The 26,612-nt window shown below is 41.3% G+C and overlaps 1 protein-coding gene across 4 annotated transcripts in view; it reads left to right on the top strand.

Moving 5' to 3' along the window:
- The window catches only part of CTTNBP2NL (CTTNBP2 N-terminal like), a 214,437-nt gene that overhangs the window by 175,230 nt on the left and 12,595 nt on the right, over positions 1-26,612 (top strand). Inside the window, exons 1-3 of one of the 4 annotated variants that reach the window (XM_073320255.1) lie at positions 1,907-1,990; positions 12,589-12,731; positions 13,288-13,395. In XM_073320255.1, the coding sequence (XP_073176356.1) occupies positions 12,708-12,731; positions 13,288-13,395 (132 nt within the window). In that variant the 5' untranslated portion in view covers positions 1,907-1,990; positions 12,589-12,707. Of the gene's footprint in view, positions 1-1,879; positions 1,991-6,080; positions 6,249-12,588; positions 12,732-13,287; positions 13,396-26,612 lie in introns of those variants that run through there. The other 3 variants (XM_073320257.1, XM_073320256.1, XM_073320254.1) reach the window with 3 other exon arrangements.

Raw genomic sequence — 26,612 nt, 5'->3', positions numbered from 1 at the left:
AGCAAGGAGGCTTTTCCAAAGAAGCTGGAAGACAACTAGGGACAGCTTGCTCAAGTATGGCCTCTCAAGAAAGTGTGGAAAAAACATGGCATTTCAAAATGTACGCAGGTATGACTAGCGAAAAGCATAATTTTTTCCATAATGATTCAGGGATGTGAATCATGGTAAATTAATGCTGCTGACAAGAAGAAAACTGAAGCTTTTGAAATGTGGTGTTGGCAACAACTCTTGCTATCTCCTGTATGGGGTGGGGGGCGGGGGAAGACGAATGCCTATATTAGAAATATTATTTGAGAGAAGCAGATCCTGATGTCAGAAAGAAAAAGATGCAAACTTATGTATTTTGGTCACAACAGCTGCAGAGATTGAAACTTGCAAAAGTTATTATGGAAGAAATGATAGAGGATCACCCTAGTAGGGGACAACCAGCAAGGAGATGGATGGATGGATGATGGTGTGCAGCAGACCAGTGAGGGGACAGCTGCTGAGCGCTGTAAATTAGTGATGGATCATGAAGGCTTCTGAAAATTCTGCTATGATGTCACCACCAGTCAGACATGACTACGTGGATTTACTTAGTCCATAGAGGGCCCAACCATGACTGAGATCCTATTTTGCTTTGCACTGCACAAAACCAAGATGCTACCTGTCCTAAAAAGCTTACAGTCTAAATATGGGCTCAGAATGCAAAATCAGATGATGTCTTAGCACTGTGATAGAAGTGACAAAACCTTGGGGAGGGGGCTGACCTCTCGTTTGAGGTTGCAAGAAGAGTGCCTGCCTGGAAGAGAGAGGAGCCATCCTGCCTTGGTGCTTCACTTGCGCCATCTGACACCGGCCAGGCTTCCTCCCTGTACTGGCCTGAAGGAACCAAACAAGCAGAGCCAGCCTGAGGACTACGCCAGCAGTGGGCTGCATTATTGATATGGCACATGGTCAGCACCCAAGAGGACCAGGGACAGCTGCCCCCCTTCCCTACCCCAGGCTGGGGGCAGCAATGGGGAAGTTCCTGCTCCCCCCCCCGCCCTTTCCTACCCCAGCCTGGGGGCAGAGATGGGGAAGTTCCTCCCCCCTTCCCTACCCCCCCCCGCCCTTTCCCACCCCCAGCCTGGGGGCAGAGACGGGGAAGTTCCTCCCCCCTTTCCTACCCCCCCCCGCCCTTTCCTACCCCCAGCCTGGGGGCAGCAATGGGGAAGTTCCCCCCCCCTTCCCTGCCCCCCCCCCCGCCCTTTCCCACCCCCAGCTTGGGGGCAGCAATGGGGAAGTTCCCCCCCCCTTCCCTGCCCCCCCCGCCCTTTCCCACCCCCAGCCTGGGGGGCAGAGACGGGGAAGTTCCTCCCTCCTTCCCTGCCCCCCCCGCCCTTTCCCACCCCCAGCCTGGGGGCAGAGACGGGGAAGTTCCCCCCCCTTCCCTACCCCCCCCCGCCCTTTCCTACCCCAGCCTGGGGGCAGAGACGGGGAAGTTCCCCCCCCTTCCCTTCCCTTCCCTTCCCTTCCCACCCCCAGCCTGGGGGCAGAGACGGGGAAGTTCCCCCCCCTTTCCCTGCCCTTTCCCACCCCCGGCTGCGGGGGGGGGGGCTCCGAGCCGCCCCGCCCCGGGCACTGCACGGCCTGCGAACAGCGCCCCCACAGGGCCAGGGCCAGGGCCTCCGCCTACAAGCCCAGCCTCAGACTCCGCCCCCGGAAGTGACGCGTCAATCACAGCCCCGCGCTCTCCTTCCAGGGCCGCGAACAAAAGGGATTTTCAGCCCCGCGCCCCGCCCCTCTGCTCCCAGCGCCGCGCCCTGGTTGGCTGGCGGCGGCCCCGGCGGCCGGCTGCCCGCTCCGCCCCGCTCTTCCGCTCGCTGATTGGCTGTGGGTCCCGGGCGGTGGGGTCGGCGATTGGCCGGCGCGATGTCAGTCGCAGCGGGGCCGGGCGGAGGCGCCTGGATGGGGCGCGCGGCCGGCTGGTAGCGGCGGCGGGTGCGGAGCTGGACGGGGCCCCGGTCAGGTCAGTGTGTCGCCCGGGGGGGGCGCTGCCTCCGCCCCCGGGTCCTCGCGCGCCCGGGGAGCCGTTGGGGGGCGCGTGACCCCCCCTCCCCCCCGGCACGCTCCGCCGGTTGGGGGCGGGCGCCGGGCTCGCGCCAGGTGCCCCGGGGGGGGGAGGGGAGTTAGCAGCTGCTCCTGGCGTGTGGGGGCCGCTGCGGGGCCGGGGGCGGGACCCGACCCCGCGCCGAGGGAGCCGCTAGCGTGCCCCAGGGTAGCGCAGCGGTCCCGCTTTGAGCCCGTGTGTGAGCCTTGGGCGGGGGTTGTGCCGCTCCCCCCCCCTCCCCCCAGAGCAGGGGCGGGCAGGACAGTCCCCGCGCGTCCAGCGCCGGGCACGGGGCTGATGCCTCCGGCGTTGCCGGCCAGAGTGTATCGACTGTCTGCTGGTTTTGCAGGGGTGAAGCGGGCAGCCGGGTGCGTCGGTACACAGAGCCTCTGGGGGAGCTTGCGCCCGCACCTTTGTGAAAATTGTTTCCTGCACGGTGTGCCAAGCCAGGGTCCCTTCGTTGTGTGATTGCTGTGCTTTCGTGGTGTGTCGCGCGGAAACAGTCCTCGCGGCGTGACGGTTTCTGGAGTTCGTTCACTCGTCTCTCCTCCATGCAAACACAAACACTTCTGCAGTGGGAACAGAGAACGGAATAAAGGACGGTCCATGAGTATCTGAAGGACGGATACACCGTGGGGTGGGGGAGAACTGCATTTGTTCAAAAGGGTTTCCGGGGACTGCAATGAAGAAGGGAGTTCTTCAGGCTGAAGTGTGTGCCTCTCCCCTCTTCCCCAAGCTCAAAACAATGAGAGGGGCATGGAGTGGACTTCCAGAGGAAGTAATGTTGCTATTGTTTTGGCCCTTCTTAAACTAGACTAGACAGAACACTAGAGAATGTAGAGAAAAATATCTCTCATCAAGGCTGGATATAGTCTTTGGAATCCTGAATGTTATAACCCAGAGTATGCAGAGAGGTAGCTGAGTTGGTCCCAGGGTGTTAGAGAGAGAAGGTGGGTGAGGTTCAATAAAAGATATTACCTCATCCACCTTGTGTCTTTAATAACTCAGAGTAAAAGTTCTTGACATCTGTAGGAGGAAGTGGGTTCTTACCTGGAAGATGGAGCAGAAGCTCAAAGTGAAAATCATAAAAGGTTGCATAGTGGCATCCTATGGAGAGAAATGATAAGCAAACTAATAAGAGAGCAAACAAAGGCAGCAGGTTCCTATTTTCAGATACTGAAGATGTTGAACTGGCAGTGGCCTCTCTATGTTACAGGAAAGAGGCAGAGACAACTTAACAGCTATTGGCAAAGCAAAGATAGGGACAAACTGGTAGCAGATGTGCATAGGCACATGTCATTCTGAGGTATGCATCTGATGAAGTGAGCTGTAGCTCACGAAAGCTTATGCTCTAATAAATTTGTTAGTCTCTAAGGTGCCACAAGTACTCCTGTTCTTTTTATCATTCTGAATAGAGATGCTAAAATGGCCATCACAAATCCCTCACCCTGCAGTAAAGCCATTAACAGGGTTATCAGGGCTTTAAAACGGTGAAATTGACTATTTCTCTGTGTAAAACAACAAAAACAACACCCAACTTAAAGCTGTTATCTTCCAAGCCTTTTCTAAATAATCTGTCTCTAATTTATTATGTAGATATTTAATAATCTTTGGTAAGAAAACTTAAGGTTTTTGCCTTTTTTCTTATCTACAATTTGGACTGTGAAGCGAAAGTTAAAAGGTTGATAACTTATGTGTGTTTTTAAAAAAAGCTATATTTTTGTGGATTCTCCTAGCAATTCTTTGTTTGCGTGTTGCTGAAACATGAATTTGGGGAGATAAATAGGCAACAGGCCACCTATCCTTATGAACCAGTTTTGGGGCGTCTAGATTTGACAAACAATCCGGTCATCTTTTTTTAAAATGTAGATCAGTCATTTTGGATAGTTCCTTTTTAGGTGTCTCCAAGTTACACAATCTGGTCTGTGTGCACGGTATTCATGAACCAGTGTTTGACATCTCCGAGAACAGACTCTGACTCAGAGGCCCAGTAGATGTCATGAAATTTTACATCCTTGGTGTGTAATGGATGGAGTGCTGGCTGAGGCTCTAGCTGACACCATTGCTGGCTATTTCACAGACCAGTATTGGATTTAGCTTTGAAAATCCTCTCTTCTCTAAGTGGAGGACAGACAGAGTCATGAAGAGTATCCGTCAGGGAATTGCTGACAGAATAAAGTAAGGAACAGAAATGTATCTAATTAAGTCTCAAAAATTTACCAGACGTTTACTAGCCTTAGAACTAAGCCTAATAGTGAGAGGTTTTACAAAAGGCAAGGGTGGGGAAGCGCCCTCTACGGGCCAAGCCCTGGAGTAGTGCCTCCATGAGAAACCCAGAACTCCTGCTCATGAGGAAGGGGAGGATATTGCTTCAGGATCTTGGCTATTGCAAGAAAGTGAGGAAAAAATTCTCTGCCACTCTACTCTTTACTAGTCTGCTTTTATGTGTGGATCCTCTTCTGTGAGGAACACACAGCCTACTTCTCTTTCCTTGCTTAGTAGGTTTTATGCTACAGGTATGACATCCTACATCCAGTTAAACTTTTTCCAAGCATGAAATTGACATGAATCTTGAATTTCTTGCTGCTATTCAGAACCATCAGGGCTTCAGTGAAAATGACTTTGGTTTATTAACTACTCTGCTGTTGCTCAGCAAGGCTTCCAGCAGCAATAGAGTCACTGGAGCTGTCTGTGCACAGACTCAGGAAGACAAAATTTCATCTACCAACCTCTGAAATGTAAACCACATGTATCTTTGCAAACATTCGGGCTAGAAACATAGTGCCCCATGCTATAAGGTGCTGAACGCATCTGAATTCAGTTGGTGTTAAAGGTATTTAGGACTTAACAGTGTCAGGCCATATATGTATGTAGCGGCAAGAAGACGTGGATTTTTCAGGCTCTTTATCTAAACATTCGTTTTTAGAAGAAAGGTCTCAAACCTGAGATGATTGACCCCAGAAATGTCTGGTCAGTCCATCGTTAACACAAACATGCTTCTGTTGTGCATTTTAAAAAAGTTTTGGTCTTAACTGGCTCCCAGCCAGAAAAAAGTTTTCATGTGTTTGTGCAAAGCATCTTAGTTTGAAGGTGGCTTATTTTGTGTTTGTATTTGACTTAAAGATATGTATTATTTGGCTTTTAGTCTTGAGTCCTCTTCCAGAGCTTTTGTCTGCAGAGCATTACCACAGCACAGGACAGAGAGTAGGGGATAGTGGAAATGAATAGGTGATTTCCTTTTTCTTAAATGAAGAGATTTGCCACCCAGTGATGTAGCTGGAGGATTTTATATACAGGGGTTTCGTGTGTGATATTTGTAGACTGTAGTTCTAGAAAACAGAAGCATATAGTTCAGGGGGATTTTAGGGATGAGTTTGTCATCACAGTTTAAAGAATATTTTAAGAATAACTTGGTGTGGGGAACTTGTTATTTTGGGAGAGGGGTTGCTTTGTTTTTCTTTTCGTTTAAATGTTTCACCATCCCCCCCAAATAACCCTAAATACTACTCATTTTAACTTAAAATTCTGTTGTGGTTTTGGCTTACTGCCTAATACATTTGAGGAAATGTAGAAATTAGACAAGAAATTAGAGAGAGTGGTATGCCTGTTCTTGAATAGTTAGCTGAAAGCACAGATGCAATATTCTATATGCAACAGCATATTTTTATTTCACTGATTTACAAACTATCCTTTCAGGTTCTTGCATGGCCTCTATCGCTGAGGTATCTGAACGCCTGTGAACTTCTGAAAATATCAGCCCTTTTTCAGTTATGAGGAGTTAAAATGAGGCTTATTCAGAGCTGTAGACACAGAAGCATTGTTGAAAAACCAGCATATTTGTAGCCATAGCGTATGAAAGGACAGGAAGTATCCCCAGTCATTAGAGGAAAATGCCCACTTCTGTTCTGTGTAAGATATTGCAAGGAAAAGCACAAGACACATGAGTCAAATCCTTAAGAGTATGTGGACTGTCTGACAGATCTCTATTACATACTCAGCTGTGGTGTGGTTAGGTTCTTGTCTGATTAGAACACTGGTCCCTTGGAAGTCATGGAGTATGTCATCAAGCTCTGTTGGAGTCAGTGGACCAGATTCTTCTGTTAGGCTAGGGACTTCAGATTTACACTCATGACTACAAACAGAATGTAGCCTAGTGCCTTCATAATAATCTGTGCAGGTATTATGCATGATTAAATATACTGAAATACTCCTATTATTTGGTAGTGTACCTCATCCTTTCCTCCAACAGTGTATGCTCAGAATAATTAGGTCGAATGTAAAACCAGTTTCAGATACATCTGTAAGATTATGTTTAAGTATTTATATTTAAAATTTCTTTTAATATTTATTTTTTGTGTATTTCATGTTAAATTCTGGAAAGTAGGTTATTTTAAGGGAAATATTGACCGGCTCAGAAGAAAATGTGCCATAAGAAATGTTGCTTTCAAGTATTAAAAATTATGTTTCTGCTGAAAAAAGCATAGCACAGCTAAAAGGAAGTTTACCTTTAGACAAGCAATAAGCAGTTCTGTTTGTTTAAGCTCTGAAGTTTTGATTACTGTCTTAAAAGTGTAGCAGACCTCAGACTCAATAAAAATATTTATTCTATAAGACTAAATACTATGTAGTTTTTGTGGTTTGATCTCTGTGTGTTCACACAGGTTAACATATTGCACTGGATGTGAACTGTAATGTTCTAATTGTTATTCCTAAGTATTGTTTTTAAAGTTGTAAGTGGAGCTTTTTATTTAGGAATATAGAGGTACTCGGTCAATTCTCACCAGTTGCACATGAAAATCTACTTGGCAGGATGAATGTGTGTGTGGTATTAACAGGGGGAAATTGTGCAGGGATAGAGAGGGAACAGTCCTCTGAATAGCATTTAGAGGGAGGAAAATTAGAGAACTTAATATAAAGGACATGCCTAGAGTGACCCAGGATAGGATTCAGATAGACAATGGAATTTATTGGTGTAATGGCCTCTGAGTTATTTTTTTGATTCAGAGACATCTGGTGTTCTTGTGAAATTGGGCACTAAAATAAATGGGGTTGACTTTTAGTTCTTTCTCCTTCCCCCCACCAGCATCCCTCAAGATAAAAGGGCTAGACAGGTTCCATTTCTAAATGTGCATGGGTTCAGCAATGTGGGATCTGCAAGGTGTCATAAGTGACCTTTCCCAGTGTCTTAAAACCATAGTAGTACAAGTGCGTTTTTTTCAAAATACTGTTTTAATTATGTCTGTCTTGTGAGATTTTCGTTATTAAGACATACAGCATGGCTGGGTGAACTGTGCTCTGAGTACAGTTATCGCTTGCTTGTATGTGACTTGTTGCTGTTAGTCTGTATGTGTGTGTCCACCATCTCAAAGTATCTTGAGCTTCATGAAGTTGAAAATTAAAGTGCAAGCCAGTATACATACTGACTAGTTTATATAGCTTGTACTTTTGGTTTCTGTAAATAGTCTTACAGGAGTGTGTTATGAAGTGCTTATTTAGAATAATATCTTTGGGGGCAGGGACTCGGTTCTTTAGCACTTTGTAAATGTATGGTGTTATAGAAATAGGACATGCTTTGGTCAAAGTATTACCATTTTGAATTATAAAGGTTAGCTCTGTGTTCTGATAACTTAGAACGTATTGGATAGCCGCCGTGCTTATGGCTGCAGGCAGTGTGAACTCCCCTCTTATTTGTACTTAAATCCAGTTTGTGAGCAGTGGTGGCAAGCAAATGCACCATAGTAGGAAACTCTCACAGCTTTGCAGAGGATGTGCTGATTGTGAGCTAATGCGGAAATAGGCATAATTCTCCATGTACTGCTGATAAAACAGATGCTGGGTTTCCATTTTTTCAGCGTGAAAATTGATGTTCAGAATAGTGCTAAATGTACTAGTGTTAGTGCAGTTAGTTTTTTCACCTTTAGGACCTCGAAAATTACAGGGGAAAATATCAGCTTTCTTCAGTGATAAAAGAAAATATTTGTCTTATTTTAAATTTACATCCTCTCTTCACTGAACGAATACAACTTAATAGTGAACGTCTCTCAAAATATGATTTGATACTATTTCCTGTAAATATTGATTCAGTCTTAACCTTCATAAATTAGTCTGTGCAAGAACTGACTCACTGTTAAAATTAAGTCATGCATTTCCTGGGCAGATAGGATGTTGAGATTTAAAATCTGTCCATGGCAGTCATGCAGTTCATAAACTTCAAAGTGCCTACTTAAGCATGGTAAATTTTAAAAACTGAAAACAAAGCCAAATTCCCTGCTCTGGTCCCAACCTGTAAAATTAATTCTAGATAGTGATGGGAGTTGCTTTTTGGATGTTATGATTCTGTTCTCTGCTTCCGTTTATAAATGGCACTACACATTTTCTTTCTTCCCTGTGCAAAATAGCTATTATAACTAGGCAGCTATTTCATAGACTAGAAGTGACATAATTGTCAACCAAACAATTCCAGGCATGAGAGAGGTGTCTTGTTTCTGGTCTTGCACAACTATCTCTCTAGAAAAGTATATTGATCAGTTTACAATTCTCCAGCAATTGTCTACTTACAGAATAGTCGTTAAGAATGCAATGTCTTATTGAAATGGGAATCTAATCAAGTTCATACAAATATGAGTCTCCTAAACTGGAAAAGCAGTAGAAATTTTAAGTGTAGATAATGAGATAAAATTGAGTACAAGAGGCTGCATGGCTGGTGGTTGAAGCAGAAGACTGGGAATGTGGATTTCTGGGTTGTCTTTCTGATTCTGCCACTGTTTGAGGGATGTTGGGAAAACACTTGATGCCTCTTCTGTAAAATGGAGGTGATGCATACCTCACACATGAGCTGAGGCTTTCTATGAGCAAGATTCACTGGGCTCCTTTGATGACTATAGAAAGGGAAAATATTAATTATATTATGATAAAATACACTAGATCACTAATGAACTTATTTGCTTTTTTTAAAAAAAAACGTTTTAAAAAAATTAGATCAGTTTTTAGGTTTCTACTGATTCTTCTGTCAAAGGCATTTCTTTTCCAGGCTTGACAGACCCTAGAATATTCCAGATTCTGGCTTCATGGCCAGCCAGCCTATACAGCAGAAGGAATGGTACATGTTGGAAGCCTGTCCTAGGGTTGGGGGAACATCCAGGTTCCTGTGCAAAAGTTTATAGTTAATTTTTAAACTCCATGAACTCTCTTATACTAAAGAAAGAATACATTAAATGATTTAGTCTCTGCAAAATATCATGCAAAGAAACCTGGATGTATTACGGACGTTCAGACCATAGAGAAAGAACATGTCTACAAGTGGTTCCTGTGTCTGATTTATAGGGTGGAGTATGCCTCAGACAATAGCACCTGAATATGACCTCCCAGCAAAGTCTATCTGAAGCAATTGGAATAAATGTGGTTGAAAACTGTCTTGTATTTTTGAAGCCACTTAATGCAAGATGACAATGCCAAGTAACACTAAGCTTAGAAAGAGACTAGGGAATAAGTATGTCTCCTAACATGTGCCAAACTTAGTCTCAAGAATGTGCTCAAATGTCTGAAAATGGGCATATAAGCAGTCTAATTTCATTGGGAATCCACAGACGTTACTGGTTAAGGATTAAAACTGCATGGGAACAGATTAGTTTTTGTAAAGGTATATTCAAAATGATTTGAGTAATTTCCTGACGATAACTTGGTCTGTAACTTGTTTGGAAGTAGTTTTCTCTTTTTCAATATTTGAATTTTGGGATGTTTGTTTGGATGCACAGCTCAAGTGGATGGTATGTTGTTACTTGAGTGTGTGAGAATAACGTTAATTTCAAATTTGCTTCCTTCAAATGTTGGTTCAAAATCTACTGTTTTGGTGATCATCCCTGCAAAGTAATTTAATTTCTTCGAATACTTGTGGAAAACAAATATGCAGAGGAATGAACTCAAAGCATATTTGTTTAAATATTCAAACAGATATTTAGAGAAAAATTGTACTAGTCTCCCAGCTCTAGTGGTAATGAAGATAGAGCAAATATATTGTTCATTGAAGAAATCCGTTTTTCAGTACTACAACCAATCCTCTGATTCCCCCCCCCCCCCCTTGTCCTGAATATAGCTGGGTTTTTTTACTTAAAGGCATTGGTTGGGATACAGCTTTTTTTTTTTTCTAAAATGCTGTAATATGCTATACACTGCATGTGCTGACTTTAAAACTCTGTTTTGAAATGAAAATGCCAAAATAATTCAGGTGTTTCATCTTAAAAAAGCTGGGCCAAATTAAATTCTTCTTAAATGTCCTCCCTTGTTTAAAGAAGTCTTCCCTTTACCCTTCTGGCAAGTCTCAACAATTCTTATAAAACTCTAATTAAAACTTTGAATGTGGGGACTGTGTTCCAGAACCCATGGATGTTCAATGTATTTGCCGGTTCAGAAAGCCCTCTTCCGAAATAACGAACATTTGCAGCAGAGATCAAAGCATCTAAAGCCAAACTGCGACTGTAAAATGTTCTGAATCTGATTATTATCTCAGTGCTTTTAGTTCTGCAAAGATGACCCAGAGTAGAAAGAATTTTTGTCTGTGAACAGTAGTGGCCTCAACTTTTGCCCTTCAGGGGAATTATTCTCCTGAAAAGAAATGTGTTCTTCTTTAGTTTCCTTATTGTTTGTATTTGCTTGCTCTTCAAGAAAAAAGGCTGCTTTAAATCCAGTTGTCTTCCCTTTGCTGTAAGAGTGGCATTAAATATAAACTTCAAATTTTAATCACTTATCAGCTTTGAAAATGTTTGACTATTTTTCATTTGCGTTTTAACATCAGTGTAGTATCTGGAAGCAAATAATCCTGGGCAGTTCACCAACTTGCATGAACAAAGCGGGAAGATGGGATTTTGTTGAGAATTTCCAGGCACTTATTTGGCAGTTTCAAGACTTCTCCTATAGCTGTAATTTTTGTTTGTTTGTTTTTGTTTTGTTTTTTTAGGAACAGGTCATGCCTCCTTTTTTTTTTTTTAAATAAACATAAAACATGTGTTTCAGTGAGTCAAACAAAAGTGGGTTTGTTAATACACAGCAGTAGAGTTCATATTGATTTGTTTACTCATAACTAAATTAAGAGGTGGTCTCTAACTCAGTCACTGTCCAGTGTAGAAATGGAACTCAATATCTTGTTGGAATTGCCTAGAAGTATTCACAGCTTTTAAGTAGGGTAGCAACTTGTCAGAAGGGAATTCCCTCCCTGTAGGAGGGAATTTAAACTTTCTACTGCATCATGCTGCTGCTACTTGGAGAACCACTTACTTCCTCCTCTGTCTTGAAGGCCCCAACTTATGGCTGGCTGGTCTTGTTGGAAATCATGAAACCAGACATTTAGAGGTTTACCAAACTGTTTATTATACAGTCACACTTCTTTCCCTCAGACAGTAAATTCATTTATCCGCAGTACTGAACACATGCTATGTTGACAGCTCTTTAATGACTAGTTACATTGCATTTTAACAACCACAGTACCATAAACAGCCGTAGCTATGCTTTCATTTAAGAAGACTCTCTAGACATGCCAATGTAAGTCTACCCAGAAAATCCCTATAAAAAAGCTGTACTGCTCTGCTGAAACTTTGCTGCTTTAATACTTCACACTGGACTTTGAGTGAAACAAGAATATTAATTCCTACATGGAGTGCCCTCTGATTAATGCTGAGGGGAGGAATAGATCATTACTTTAAATTCCTCTTAAAGTGTATAGAGGATACTTTAAGGTTGTTACTCTTCTGGGTGAGCAAGACAATGTTCCTTTTCCAGCAGCTGGAAAACTTCATCTGCATAAATAATCCATATTTGTTTGCAATGCTGTAGCTTTGTTGGCCCCAGCATATTAGGGAGACAAGGTGGGTGAGGTAATATCTTTTATTGGACCAACTTCTGCTGGTGAAGGACACAAGCTTTCAAGCTACACAGAGCTCTTCTTCTGGTCAGAAGAGCTCTGTATAGCTTGAAAGCTTGTCTCTATTATCAACAGAAGTTGGTCCATAAAAAGGTATTACCTCACCCACTTTGTGTCTGCTTAAACAAGACTGAACATGGCTTTATTTGCTTAGCTCTACACAAGACAATTATGCAAAGTAGTAGTGACTTTAGAGTAATAGGTTTCACTGGATTCCATTCTGCTGCACATATCTAAACAAAGATTACAAATTAATCGTCCAGTGGGTAAATCCATCTTTTGCTAGCACAGTTGAGCACCATATTCGTTCATGCCTCCCATGACATTTTTGACTTTTAGCAAGTGTTAAGAGTGGCAAAAGATTGTGCTGAATTAGACACATGTAGCTGCTGGTGTTGCCTTACAGTGAAGGATATGTGCAAGAATGTGTTGTAATTTTAGGACTTTTCACAGCCTATACATGTTGGATGCAGAGTATTTTAGGCTTCCACTATAGAGACACAGACTTGTTAAAACATATGAAGTGACTATTGTTGCTCTTAATTAAAATCCAGTATCCAGAATATTGGATCTGCATTCTAATGTGTATCACTTAAAATTGTAGTTCACAAGCTGCTATGGTCTGAAGAAATTCCAGAGAGAGAACAGAAACCAGAGTTCTGCGTGTGTGTATGTTTCTGTGGCATTAACCTTGTGGAGTGACTTGAGTCTGTGCCCCAGGAGATGTCATTAGGGGTGGCTCAAAAGGTACAATGTAGGTTTGAAATGCTAATTTATAAACTTAATATTTATCTTATGGTAGATGGATCAATTTGGACTGCAAAGGTATTTTTCTTAAGCAGCCATTTTTAACCTACAAGTTATATGCCTGAAGTATGGGTCCATGATTAAGTCCTTAGTGGGACATTTGCAGCTATATGGTTCAGATTCACAATCCATAGTAGCATGATTTTTAAAAAAATCACTTCTCCCTCCTATTAATTTTGGCTGCTGCTCAGTGAATATTGTGCATTAGCACTTATTTTCTGCCCACACCATCTGGGTATGCATATGCTTGTGAACCCCTGGGAAAAGGTGAAAAATCAATCTTCTGCAACTAGTTATGGAGGTCATAAAGAAAACACTGGTGTGTATGTTTTCTCCTTTGTTTGACAATACAGCTTGCAATTTGAAAAACTAAAAGGTCTGAAGTTTCCAAGTTCAATGAAGGTTGTGCATTCCTGGGTCTTAGAATATCACAGTTGGTTTTGTTCACAGCAACATCTAGTGAATTAATTCTTTTCTAATTACTTTTGTTTTTCAGGTATTCAGAATGAATCTGGAAAAGCTCAGCAAACCAGAACTACTGACACTATTTAGTATTCTTGAAGGAGAACTAGAAGCAAGAGATCTTGTCATAGACGCCTTAAAGGTATGTTATAAGTAAGTTAATTGGGTCAGAAATGCTACCATGTTCCTGTAGGTTCTGCCAAAGGCCTGTATCGCAACGTGGGGTTTAGCAGCAATGATTTATTACTTTTTAAAAATTCAGACTGGATTTCAGTGGCATGTGTTAGTCAGTGCTGTATATTGATCTGTATCTTGGAATTCATTATCAAAAAGTTGGCTGCAAAAGCAAGCAGTTCACTGTTTAAGTGCAGAGAGCATTTTAAATGTCAGTACTTCCTTTTTGATAACAAAACTGCTCCTGATTCTTAATCAGGAAGAATTAAAAGGGTTAGTTTTAAACTTCTTTAATTAAATGTGTCATATGTTCCTGTTTCTTCATTAAGAAAACTCTTCAGAGCAGCAGAGAAGATCAGCTCTCAAAATCTCTCTGGCAAGGGTGACTATTCTGCTGCTTCCTAAGAAGCAGATGCCAGTTCCACGCTAAGAATAACATAGCCCCAATGGGATAGTAAGGCTGCATCTACAGTTCAGGCGGGGGTTGTGATTCCTTTGCTTGTTTACACACATTCGCACTGGTTCTCATCAAGTTAGCGGGAGTATAAATAGCAGTTTGCCCATGGTAGCACTGCTAGTGGACGCAGAGGCACAGCTGCTGCTAGCATTGCTAACGTAGCTATAGTGCATTTATGTCCACGCTAGTTCTCTCCAAGAGCTCACAGTGTAGACATAGCCCGCATGGTGTTCTTGTACCCTCCTTTCATGTAATATGTGTATTAAGTTGCTAGAAAAGAAAGAGAGCACCAGAGCCTTCGCTGCCTGTGTGAACGATGCACAGAGCTGTTTTGTTGGAGCTGGGCAGCGTGGTTGAGAAATGTGTAGCTGATGTTGGGGCTTGCATCCACACTGACTAGCTGAAACTCAACTCTGACAAGTTGGAATTAATGCTCCTGGAGAGAGGCAGGCCACCAGATGAAATTGCAAAACTGCATCTGCCCCTTCGGTGGGGTAATTGATTCATCTCTTGTTACTCTGTCACGGACTGAAGTCCTGTTATCTCTCTAGAAGCATCTGGATGGCCTATACCGGTAGTAGTGTTTTCTCCATCTGCAATTGGCTAGAAAATTGCATCCCTTTCTTTCAGATGCAGGACCTTGTCATCCTTATCTATGCCTTTATCCCCTTGTAGTTTGTCAGCTGCAATGTACTCGACATGTGTTGAGGAAACCATACCTTAAGACCAGTCAAACTTCAGCTGGCCCTTGTAGGGATCACATTATGTCTGTTCTTCATTATTTGCACTGGTTTTCTGTTTGTCTCTGGGCAGTGATTGAAGGTGCTGATTTTGACATGTTGTTTACCCGATATAACTGAAATTTCCTTTCTCTGTGTATCAGGGGAGCTACAATTATCCAAGGCATTCGGGTTTAAATGAGAGAGTGCAGAGAACAGTGTGTTCTTGATGAGGTGTTCTTAGCTGTGGCGCTGACTCCTCCATTTTATCTAGCAATCTTGATCTGTTGTTCTTCAGGGAATGTTTTCAAATGCAGCTCTTCACTAAGGTGCCTTCTGAGAGGGAATATTAAATGGGAGAGTGGGTGTGTGGGAATAATGAGGCAAAAGTATTGTGGGGAAAAAATTAGAGAAGTTTTGTGAGGGTTGACTATCTGGTAACTTGTGTACAGTGACACAGAATTTATAGCTAGGTTCGTAATTCCTGTCCTGGGTCATGCTAAAATTCCAATTACAGTCATTTTGCATGGTCTGTACTTTGTATGTATGTATCTTGTAGCTAGTGCAAGTGGTTTATCTCTTTCTGGCTGGGTGGCAAAGATTAACCACATCTATCTCAAATCTAAAGGTGGGATAGATAGTCATGTGGGCCTGCTGTCTGAACACAATTTTATTGCAAAATGCTGTATGTGTAAAAAGCTTGACTCCGTTGACTTGTATGTGTAAAAAGCTGCTCTGGGTTGCTTCTCCGCATGCTGTGTGTTCTATGGTAACTGCAAAATTCCATGCAACAGTTCTGACATTGACTCTTGGTGTTCATAGAAGGATTAGGGTTGGAAGAGACCTCAGGAGGTCATCTAGTCCAACCCCCTGCACAAAGCAGGACCAATCCCAACTAAATCATCCTAGCCAGGTCTTTGTCATGCTGGACCTTAAAAAGCCTCTAAGGATGGAGATTCCACCACCTCCCAAGGTAACCCATTCCAGTACTTCACCACCCTCTTAGTGAAATAGTTTTCTCCGGTATCCAATCTAGAGCTCCCCAGCATTCTATTCACTTTATAGTCTATTCATCCAATCCATACTTTTTTAACTTGCTGGCAAGAATACTGTGGGAGACCGTATCAAAAACTTTGCTAAACTCAAGATATATCACGTTCATCGCTTTCCCCATATCCACAGAGCTAGTTATCTCATCATAGAAGGCAGTCGGGTTGGTCAGGCATGACTTGCCCTTGGTGAATCCATGTTGACTGTTCCTGATCGCCTTGCTCTCCTCCAAGTTCTTCAAAGTGGATTCCTTGAGGATCTGCTCCATGATTTTTCCAGGGACGGAGGTGAGGCTGACCAGTCTGTAGTTTCCTGGATTCTCCTTCTTCCCTTTTTTTTAAAAGATGGGCACTATATTTGCTGTTTTCGAGTCATCTGGGACCTCCCCCGATCGACACGAATTTTCAAAGATAATGTGATATGTTGTAGTCTCACAATGTCCGTGTTCTGTTCTCCCTTTGTTAACTTCCACCCTTTTATGCTGCTTCCCCATTTCTTTTCCCTTTTATTTTTCATCGTATGGGCTTGTATATGTTTATATGTATTTTTAAGGAACTAACCACTATAATGTCTAGATACCATTATTAAAAGTCTGTATAGTATTATAGTCACACAATAGTTCTCTTGCATCACACATTAGGAGGAGGTTTACAGTGGATACCAATGGGACAGTCCTGCAGCCTAACATGGACTCTGCATGTTTGCTGGCAAATAAAAGCAGGTTCCATGTGTAGTACCTTGAAAGCTTTACCTTCAGTTCCTCTGCATTTGATCCATTCTAAAACATCCAAAACTAAATGACAAAGCCAACTAACTGTAGCTCTGTCCGCTTTTGAAGGTTACCAATATGCTTCAAAGAGAGAACCCCATGAATGGTTGGTTTTACAGCCTATTCTTGCTATGCTGTGCATTATAACGTCTTCTGTTTCTATTGGTAACAGATGTTTAGGTAGTTATTACACATGTTTTCATAAAAGATTGCTTTTGTTGCACTAGTCTAGTTTTATTTACTGCAAGCAGCTTTTGTCTTGTGTAAAGCTCTTCCCCCAAATAGGGAGAACACCCAGAGAAACCACAGCTATAATTAAGAAAGCATTTTGATAAGAAAGTGCCGGATGCTATCAAGTATAAGTGTTGTGTTTAGTCTGCACATGTTGTGTTTAGGTAAGTGTTATCTTTCCAGGCTTCAGCACTGGGCAGCATGAATGAAGTGAGAGGAAGCTAGCAACGTTGCAGTCCACTCTGTATTCCATTAGATGACTGGAAATTGGATTTAAATTTGTATACAAAAGAAAGCTGCCTATTCGACTCCATTCACCGGATCCTTTGGTTTGAAATAAGATCTGGCTTGGTTTAAGATTTGGGATCTGCCTTGTATGTCAGGCCATCACCTCATTAGTTTTGCACAACCTGATCTTGCTGTCAGTGATGATTATTCTGTAGCTGACACATCATGGTTTTTGTCTTCATTATTTTTTCTCCTCCTCAGTTGTGCAGGTGTAAATCTCTGGGATTGTTTGGAGGAGTTTTCCCATGTACAAAAAGATCACTCTCTCTTTGTGAGGGAACTTCCACTTCAACACCCATTTTATTCCCTGGGGGATTTAATTTTTCACAAAGATACTGTGACCTGAAGCAGTTACCAAGTGTAGAAAATTCTCCTTAAACTCCCTGTTCGGGGCGGCCATCTTATTCAAGCCATCTGGCTAAAGATATTTGAAGAGGGAAAACACCAAGGAAGGAGAGAAGTAATTGTTTGGGGTAGTACAAGGGGGTATACCTTGGTGTAATAGGAGAATTCAGGTTTCCCTCCCCCCACAATGCAACGAAAATGCTAAGTTTCTACTCAGCTTTTGAGCCCTGTGTACCTGTGGTGGTGTAGCCAAGAGAATAGTGCTATTTGGAAAGACCTTTTCAGAAATACACGCAGCAAACAGTATGTTAAGGTGAAAGGATAAACTAAGTAATGCATATTGTGAAATCTCATGGCTCCAGTGGCTAAAAAATTGAGCAAACATTAGCTTTCTGCGTTTGAGATATGGTGGGAAAAGGCTTTTTATTATTCGATGAAATGTGCTTTATCTGTTCAATAATTTTGAAGTTAGAGAAACTGGAACATTAGAAAGGAGGAAATGGAACTGGCAGGTAATTGAAGTAAATCGTAAAATGTGACTGTGTTCAATATTAAAGGTTACTTCAAGTTGGGTTGTCATTACTTGTAATGTTATTTCAGATATCTCAAAACTGGAATGGCAGGTTGCTTGCCTTCCTACAGTGCTGACTTAGCTAGCCTTCTTTCAGATGCCCTTCTAGCCTCAATCCAATTCAGAGCAGACAAAAATACTGTGTGCTGAAAAAACCTTGTATCTTAAGGCCTTTATTGAACTTTCTTCTTGCATCCAGACAGTGTCTTGTTTTTTCAGGACACCCGTTACTCTCTCACAGGCTTTGTGTAATGGTCTACAAACACACTTAGTTTGTACTTTAGTGTAGATCTGCATTCCTGCAATTTTTTTGATAGGGTGCAAGGGAGAGGCTGACCCAAAGTAAGATGGCTTCAATGTATGTACATTGAAATAATGGCATGAGCAACAATAATTAAAATGGAGATTTAACCAGCAGTGAAGTGTTTGTGACCAATTCATACAGCATAAAAACAACCAAAAAAGAATTTCACAAGTACATTTGAATAATTAACAAATTAGATGAAATTATGGTCTGCTCATGGCGATCACCTAAATTAAAGTGGCTAAGTAATCAAATTAATTACTCTCCTAGCTCTAGTAAAGGATCAATTGTAATGTGATTCACAGCCTCCTACCTTCCCCCCTCCTCAAAATAAAAGTAATAGAGAAAACTGAAGTTAGTGGAAAAAGAGAAGTAAAAACTTTGCTTCAAAAGTAGTTCTCACTGTGATTCCCCCAGAGTACTACCCATTTGGCCTACAGAGTGGCAGAGAGAACTTGTATCTTCATTTCCTCTACAGAGCAGTCTAAAATACATGTGTAACAAACCATAAGGTCAGAAATCAGGATTGTTTTAATATTTAGGTAAGGTATAACTTAATAAACAATAGTATTTTTCTACAATATTTACATTATGTAAATACATGTTAACATCTAGCAAAAAATCCTGAAGCTTGCTCAAATCATGTGATGGTTATTCAGCAAGATGAGGAGGATTGCATTAAACTAGCACATGGTAGGATGTACAAGTTCTACATCTGATTCAATAAACTCTTGAAATCTCTGGAGTTATATGGCATAATAATTTTTTATTTATATTGCAACAAGGAGCACGCACCAGAGGATGTTTATGTGCCTTCTGTTAAAATATCACTGCAGTCCTCTAAGGGGTAACAAAAATGATGCACCCAGGCAGACTAAGTAAAAAAATTAAAAGCTGCCCCTTTGTACGGAAAGAATACACAAACACACCTGTATACATTGCAGCCACTAAAAAAGCCTTCCTTCCCTGTCACTCTGACCATATCATGCCCTTTTTTGTTTCTTTGTATTGGCTCCCTGTTTCTCACCCTATCAGATTCAAGCTCCTTGCCCTAAGAACATAAGAACGTCCATACTGGGTCAGGCCAAAGGTCCATCTAGCCCAGTATCCTGTCTTCTGACAGTGGCCAATGCCAGGTGCCCCAGAGGGAATGAACAGAACAGGTAATGATCAAGTGACCCATCCCCTGTCACCCGTTCCCAGCTTCTGGCAAACAGAGGCTAGTGACACCATCCCTGCCCATCCTGACTAATAGCCATTGATGGACATATCCTCCAGTTTATCTAGTTCTTTTTTGAACCCTGTTATAGTCTTGGCCTTCACAACATCCTCTGGCAAGGAGTTCCACAGGTTGACTCTGCATTGTGTGAAAAAATACTTGCTTTTGTTTGCTTTAAACCTGCTGCCTATTAATTTCATTTGGTGACCCCTAGTTCTTGTGTTTATGAGTAAGACTAAATAAAACTTCCTTATTTACTTTCTCCACACCAGTCATTATTTTATAAACCTGTATCATATCTTCCCCCCCTTAGTCGTCTCTTTTCCAAGCTGAAAAGTCCAAGTCTTATTAATCTCTCCTTATATGGCAGCCATTCCATACCCCTAATCATTTTTGTTGCCCTTTTCTGAATCTTTTCCAATTCCAAAATATCTTTTTGAGGTCTCTTTCTCGAGTGGTAACCGCTAATTTAGACTCCATCATTTTACATGTATAGTTGGGATTATGTTTTTCAATGTGCATTACTGTGCATTTATCAACATTGAATTTCATCTGCCATTTTGTTGCCCAGTCACCCAGTTTTGTGAGATCATTTTGTAGCTCTTCACATTCTGCTTGAGACTTAACTATCTTAAGTAGTTTTGTATCACCTGCAAATTTTGCCTCCTCATTGTTTATCCCTTTTTCCAGATCAGTTATTAATATGTTGAATAGAACTGGTCCCAGTACAAACCCCTGGGGGACACCACTGTTTACCTCTCTCCATTCTGAAAACTGATAATTTATTCCTACCCTTGGTTTCCTATCTTTTAACCAGTTACCAATCCATGAGAAGACCTTTCCTCTTATCCCATGACAGCTTTGCTTTGCTTAGCTTAAGAGCCTTTGGTGAGGGACCTTGTCAAAGGCTTTCTGAAAATCTGAGTACGCTATATCCATTGGATCCCCCTTGTCCACATGCTTGTTGACCCCTCAAAGAATTTTAGTAGATTGGTGAGGCATGATTTCCCTTTACAAAAAACATGTTGACTCGTCCCCAACAAATTATGTTAATCTGTGTGTCTAACTGAAGTCAGGCTTACCTGCCTGTAATTGCTGGGATCGCCTCTGGAGCCCTTTTTAAAAATTGGTGTCACATTAGCTATCCTCCAATCATTTGATACAGAAGCTGATTTAAATGATAGGTTACAAACCATAGTTAGTAGTTCTGCAATTTCACTTTTCAGTTCCTTCAGAACTCTTGGGTGAATAGCATATGGTCCTGGTGACTTATTACTGTTTATCAATTTGTTCCAAAAATCTAATGACACCTCAATCTAGGACAGTCCCTCAGATTTGTCACCTAAAAAGAATGGCTCAGGTTTGGGAATCTCCCTCACATCCTCAGCTGTGAAGACCGATGCAAAGAATTCATTTAGTTTCTCCTCAATGGCCTTATCTTGAAGTTCCTACTTACCTTTGTCCCTCTGCGCATCTCCCAAATGTGCTTTTGCACGTTCTTCCATCTTGCTCTCTACATGTGGGGAGTCTCACCGAACTAGTTCAAGAGGCTACCACCTTCCTTTTCTAAGGATCACTTTCTGCTAGAACTCTTGCAAGAAAACAGCCAGGACTAAATTGAATGCTGATTAGGATGAGATGATCCTATTTTAAATATATTCAAATGAGTCAGAACAGTCAATTTATGCATGCCAGTTAGGTGAGCTAGTGTGACTTTATTACTATCACTCTTGCCTTTGCTTTCGCCATCTGCCTCTTCCCTCCATATTATTCCTTAATCTCGCTTGTTGCATCTTGTTCCAAATTAGACTGTAATCTCTTGGTGGCAGGGACTCTGTCTTCCTATGTCTCACTATGGGACCCCAATCCTGACTTAATACAAATAATACAGCGATTTGAAGTTGACTCCAATCGGAACATATCAGTTAGAAAGGGCTAAACTAACAAATTATTTTTATCAATAGTATTCACTGAGGGCTTCAGTAAGACACTCACCCCCTTTCCCACTTGTGGCTGCACGCATCCCAGTTTCCAAGCTGTCCCCCTCCTATTCACTCTACAAACCGCTTCTCAAAAGTCCTTCTCAAAGTTAACCAATCCATCTCACCTTCATATCTTAATTTCATTTCCAGGACGCTCTGCTCCCTCTTCCACCTGATTATATTTAAAGCACACAACAAGGTTGCAGCTATTTTGGGGATGAGAAATGTTTAGAATCACTTGACACAATTTAAACATTAAGGGCCCATTTCTGTGGTCCTTACTTGTGCAAGACTGTCATGTAGAAAGGACTGCATGAGTGGGCCCCAAATTATCCTTCTCAGATCCAACAAATCATATGAGTGAAAGGAATCCATTAAAATAAACTAGATCAATCATTCTTGACATTTATAGAGTGCTTTGTTCCCTTTCTCTTTTTTGAGAACAGAATTCTCCATTCATTAAAACTGAAGTTTTGGTTGCTTTTAGATCAGAAAACAGGAAGCCGCTTTCAGGCTTGTTCTTGCTTGAGGCTGAAGCTCTTTCATAGCAGAGTAGAACCTGGCTAATTAGCATTAATGACTGGGAGACTCTGAATTACTGAATTTTGCAAGTGAACAAACAGATGAACAAACAATAAAGTGAGGATAATGCATTCCAAAACAAACTGTTCAGTTGTCAATTGAGTTATAGTTTCTAGTTTTCTGTTCAGTACCATAAGGCCTCGCTACAGCAGCTACTAAATCTTTGAGAGAAGGGGCAAGACAACTGATATTGTTTCTTTTTTATGCCGATTATAAAGTGCTTGGATTTAGCAGGCTTCTGCTGTACTCTGTCCTCTTTAATTACAATATTTGATGCAGCTTTTTCTGTATATATTTAGGAAACTTTCACTTTCACTAATGTTTCAGTTAAGAAGTTGACCCTGCTCCCCAGTAAATCATGATAAAATGTGCTGCCCCCCACCTGTCCAGTAACTGGGCGACTTCTGCGCAACAAATACGATTAGGTGACTATTTTCTCCCCTCTGTGTTATTACTTGAATATATTTTTTGTGTGATAGTCTCAACTTCACATTCTGTTTTCATTAATATAGAGATGGCCAAAGTGAAGCTTGTGAGCCCCGTTCAGCCCATGAGGGCCCTCATCTTCAGTTCAGGGAGTCCAAGCCTACTGTGATCCATCTTGATCAATTGGAAGGCCAGGATCATGCTGGGATTTGTAGTCTCTAGGCTACACTTCAGTTTTACACACAAGAGAAGCTGTAGTCTGTTCCGTTTCATGTACATTTGGAGCATCCCTTAGGTTTCTTGCAAACTGCAACATAACCTGTATGTGAGCAAAGTCTGAGCTACCTTAACTTGCTGGCTTTTTCATTTAATATCGATAATGCTATTATGTTGGTTCAATATTTACTGACTAGCCAAATACATCAATAGGTAAAAGCCTTGTTATTTTGGATCTGTCTTAAAATATCTACTAGTAACCACATTTTGGTCCAAATCATGTTCAGTATTTAGATACAGAGTTGCTGTGGGACTAATGATAGGGAGTTGATTCTTTATGGTATTTCTTCCTGGAAGCGTAGTGCAAAGTCAGTAATCCCCACCCCGATTACTGTGACCTCAGCTTATCTTTATTTTCTAACATCTGTCTCTGGGGAAAGAAGTAATAAGGAAGTTCAAGAATGCAGGGGAAGCTATTTAAAGAATATGCCATTCTCCATATCTAAAGGAGGAACTTCAGGACAGATTAAACTGCTGGGGAATTGTAGGTCCAGATTAATACAATGAAATTAAAACAGTTTAAAAAACTTATTCCTGTTTTCCCTAATGTGAAAATAACTAAAATCTAACTGCTATATATACATTCCCCTTTTTCTGTTCAAACAATAAAGGTTGTGTTGGAAATTCCCACTAATATATACCTTGTGGTTCAGTAAAGGAAGTTGAGGAGGGTTGAGAGGCCATGATGCAATGTTCTGTCTCAGCCAGATCTTCAGTAAAAAGAACATTAAGAAAGAAACCCGAAGGATATTGTGTGGGAAACATTCGGCCCTGAGTAGCCTGGAAATCCCCAGATAAAACAATAGAGTTTTCCTAGCAGAGTGGAGCCATCAGTTTGCTTATCTCCACACTAAACATCTCATAACTGTTCCAAATATTGCTTCTGCTCCATAAAACCAGAATGATCCTTTTTCAGAATAGACTAGCAGTGGTCAGTTACCCTACTTCAAACTGGACAAAGCCAGCCAGTTACCGCAGCACCCAGTGTGCGTCAACATCTTCATTAACAGAATCTGAGATATTATTTTTGAGTAGCTGTTAGTCTTCCAGTTAGCTGAATTTTGTTGTGCTACTTCAAATATTTTCTCCTCTTCTGCCTAGGAATCTTGTATTTCCTCTAAGAATAGTTGAATAGCTTGGACAGCCGACTAAGTTATTTTTTGAGTTTGCATATTGATTTAACATAAATATGCAAACCCCAGTAACAACTTCCACACTGAAAGGAGACAGTCACTGGGAAGTAAGTACATTATATTCAGTTGTCCAGGTGAATGGCTGTGCCCTTAAACTAGAAGACCAGATGGATTCAGTGGCCTAAGCCACCAGATAACTCTCAGCTTTGTCAGTTAATGCACATAGCCTGCATCACAGTTTCATTTCAGAGGGACTCGGTTGAAAATTTTCAGTGCAAGATTTATCTGTTCAGCCATGTCTCCAGTGGTGTCACCTGTGCAACAGACTGCAAGTAGTAGTAGTTAGAATAATCTCTCTACAGACTTTCTATTTGCTAGTGCATCCTTCTGAAACAATTGACATGTTTTGTAAACTCATAAATGTATTGTATATTTCTTGAGAGTGGGTGGGTGTTGTATCTTTCGAGGTATGGTATATTTAGTTATGGTTTTTGTGTTGTCTAGATATATATGGTTAAATATTTATGCTCAGCTGACTTGTATTTATTTGTATGAGGATAGTTAGATTTGAGAGAACTGTTGAAATGTAGCTTAGTTTCATTTGGTTATTTCAGTTCAGGAAAATCATTAATGGCTCACAAAGTAACAAGGAGGAACTTCTTGTTCTTTCCCACACAGGAAATAAACCACCCTAGCTTGATTCAACAAAGTGTACAATATGATGCCTGAAAGCAGGAGAAAAATGTGGCTTTGTGGATAGTTTCAGGCCTCACAAAAATCATATATAAAGAACACACCATGTGTGTGTGTTTTGGTTTTTGATTTTGGTTGTTTCCACATAAGTGGACTGGGTGTTAAGTTACACTGACAGAGGAGGGAGGGACCCTTCTTAATGCCTTATGGAGCCAGATCAAAACTTTCTGGAAAGCTTTTCCCGGAGAGAAATGAGCTAGGAGTAAATTTTTTCAGAAGTGCTGATAATATTAGAAGTGCTAATACCATTTTGAAGCTGGAATTTGTTTCTGTTGTGGTAGTGTGTAACCACTACAGGGTTGGATTCAATTTAAAAAGAGAAAACAGCTTGTCCATCAAAGCAACTGGGCCAGCTGGACTTACACTTTTTTTAATTTATTGAAAGGCTTTCCAGTCCTTGGATCATTTAAATGTTCCCACACAACTGTAGTTGGATTTGGTTTGCTCATGTTTTGTATTGCTTCAGAAACAATTGAGGATTTTTCCCCTTTATCTATTAAAAAAATCAATCCATTAGTTTTTTCCTGTGATTCATTTAAACCATTGGCAGCATATTTATCCAAAACAGCACTCCCTTTTCCTTCCTCTTCCTCACAGCAGTCTCTTAAGCTCTGATCATACATATTTGGATACAAAAAGTATATACACTTTTGAACGTTTATAAACAGAGTGGAGTATTTATTGTGTATATGTGGTGGGGGGGAGAAAGAGAGGGATGGTGGGGACAGGACATAATGCTATTGATTGCAGCTACAAGATAGAAAAGGAGTACTTGTGGCACCTTAGAGACTAACAAATTTATTTGAGCATAAGCTTTCGTGAGCTACAGCTCACTTATATTTGTTAGTCTTTAAGGTGCCACAAGTACTCCTTTTTCTTTGTGCGAATACAGACTAACATGGCTGCTACTCTGAAACTCATGGAAATGTTATCCATATTGAGTTTTGAAAGTCTCGCTCCCTTTGTTTTTAACCAACCCTAACTTTTCTACCTAAAATATGTCCTGAAAATAGTTATTCTGTGCCACTTACTAGTCATGTCTTACTTCTCTTTAGTAAGTGAAAGGGCTGAAACAATAGATTGTTAGGGTGATGTTTCATTCTGTATTCTGTGTAGGTATCTTGTTTTTCCCTATCCTCCAGCAGCTGTATGTCATTTAACAGGATCAACAGAGTCATTGCTGTGTGGAATGAGTGTTAAGAACTCTATTAATTCTGAAAAGGCTACCGTATTTAATTTGGTATGGCTTACTTATGTGTTTATGTTCATAAAGATACCCAGATGTGTGCATGCTTATGTATAAAATTATAAAACACACTAATACACAGAAGGCAGTGTTAGGCCTCATCTCTCAAGTGGCAAAGCCATATGTTATGCATGCTCTCCCTGAGTCTAGAAAACTGTAACAATCTTATTTTTATGTAGTGACTTCTCTTTGTGGATCCCACAGTTCTTTGCAAACGATGTACAGAACAGTACCAGTGAAATTCAATCACTTCTGGGATGGTGGACAGCAACCAACAAGCTCTCAACACACTGCAGAATCCTCTGGGGAGGGAAAATTTTGGCCAAGTGCACCGGGGCAGACCCTTACTCTTAAAATCGCTCATATGACTTTTTAACTATTTGCAAAAAACGGGCAAGATTTTTTTGTTTAAAGGTATGCTTAACAGCCCTATACCCAGGAAAATGCATGATACTCTACTAACCTTGGCAGGATGAAGGGCTGAGTTATCCCTGAGTCAGGATTAATACCTGTGGTTCTAGGGAGTCTAGATCAGTGTATCTCAACCTTTTTGATACCACGGACCAGCTTGCTGCCTTCCTAACCTGTGTCAGGACGATCTCAGGGATGGCACCAGTCCACGGACCAGTCCTTGAGAAACACTAGTCTAAATGTATCCAGTCTGAAACTGATACCCCTAAGGCATCTCCTCTGATTGGTATGTTTGCTACACTGAATGCCAGATTTGTGTTTTTAATCACTTACATCATAGCATTGTACCTTGAGATGGGAGCATTTGGGGTGAGATTTTCAAAAATGCTCAACATTGGCCTGTTTACTGTTGAAGTCAATGGT

Source organism: Lepidochelys kempii, chromosome 21, assembly GCF_965140265.1.
Source record: "Lepidochelys kempii isolate rLepKem1 chromosome 21, rLepKem1.hap2, whole genome shotgun sequence".
Lineage (NCBI taxonomy): Eukaryota > Metazoa > Chordata > Testudines > Cheloniidae > Lepidochelys > Lepidochelys kempii.
The sequence above is the reverse complement of the archived record's forward strand: the minus strand, read 5'-3'. Positions and strand labels throughout refer to the sequence as shown.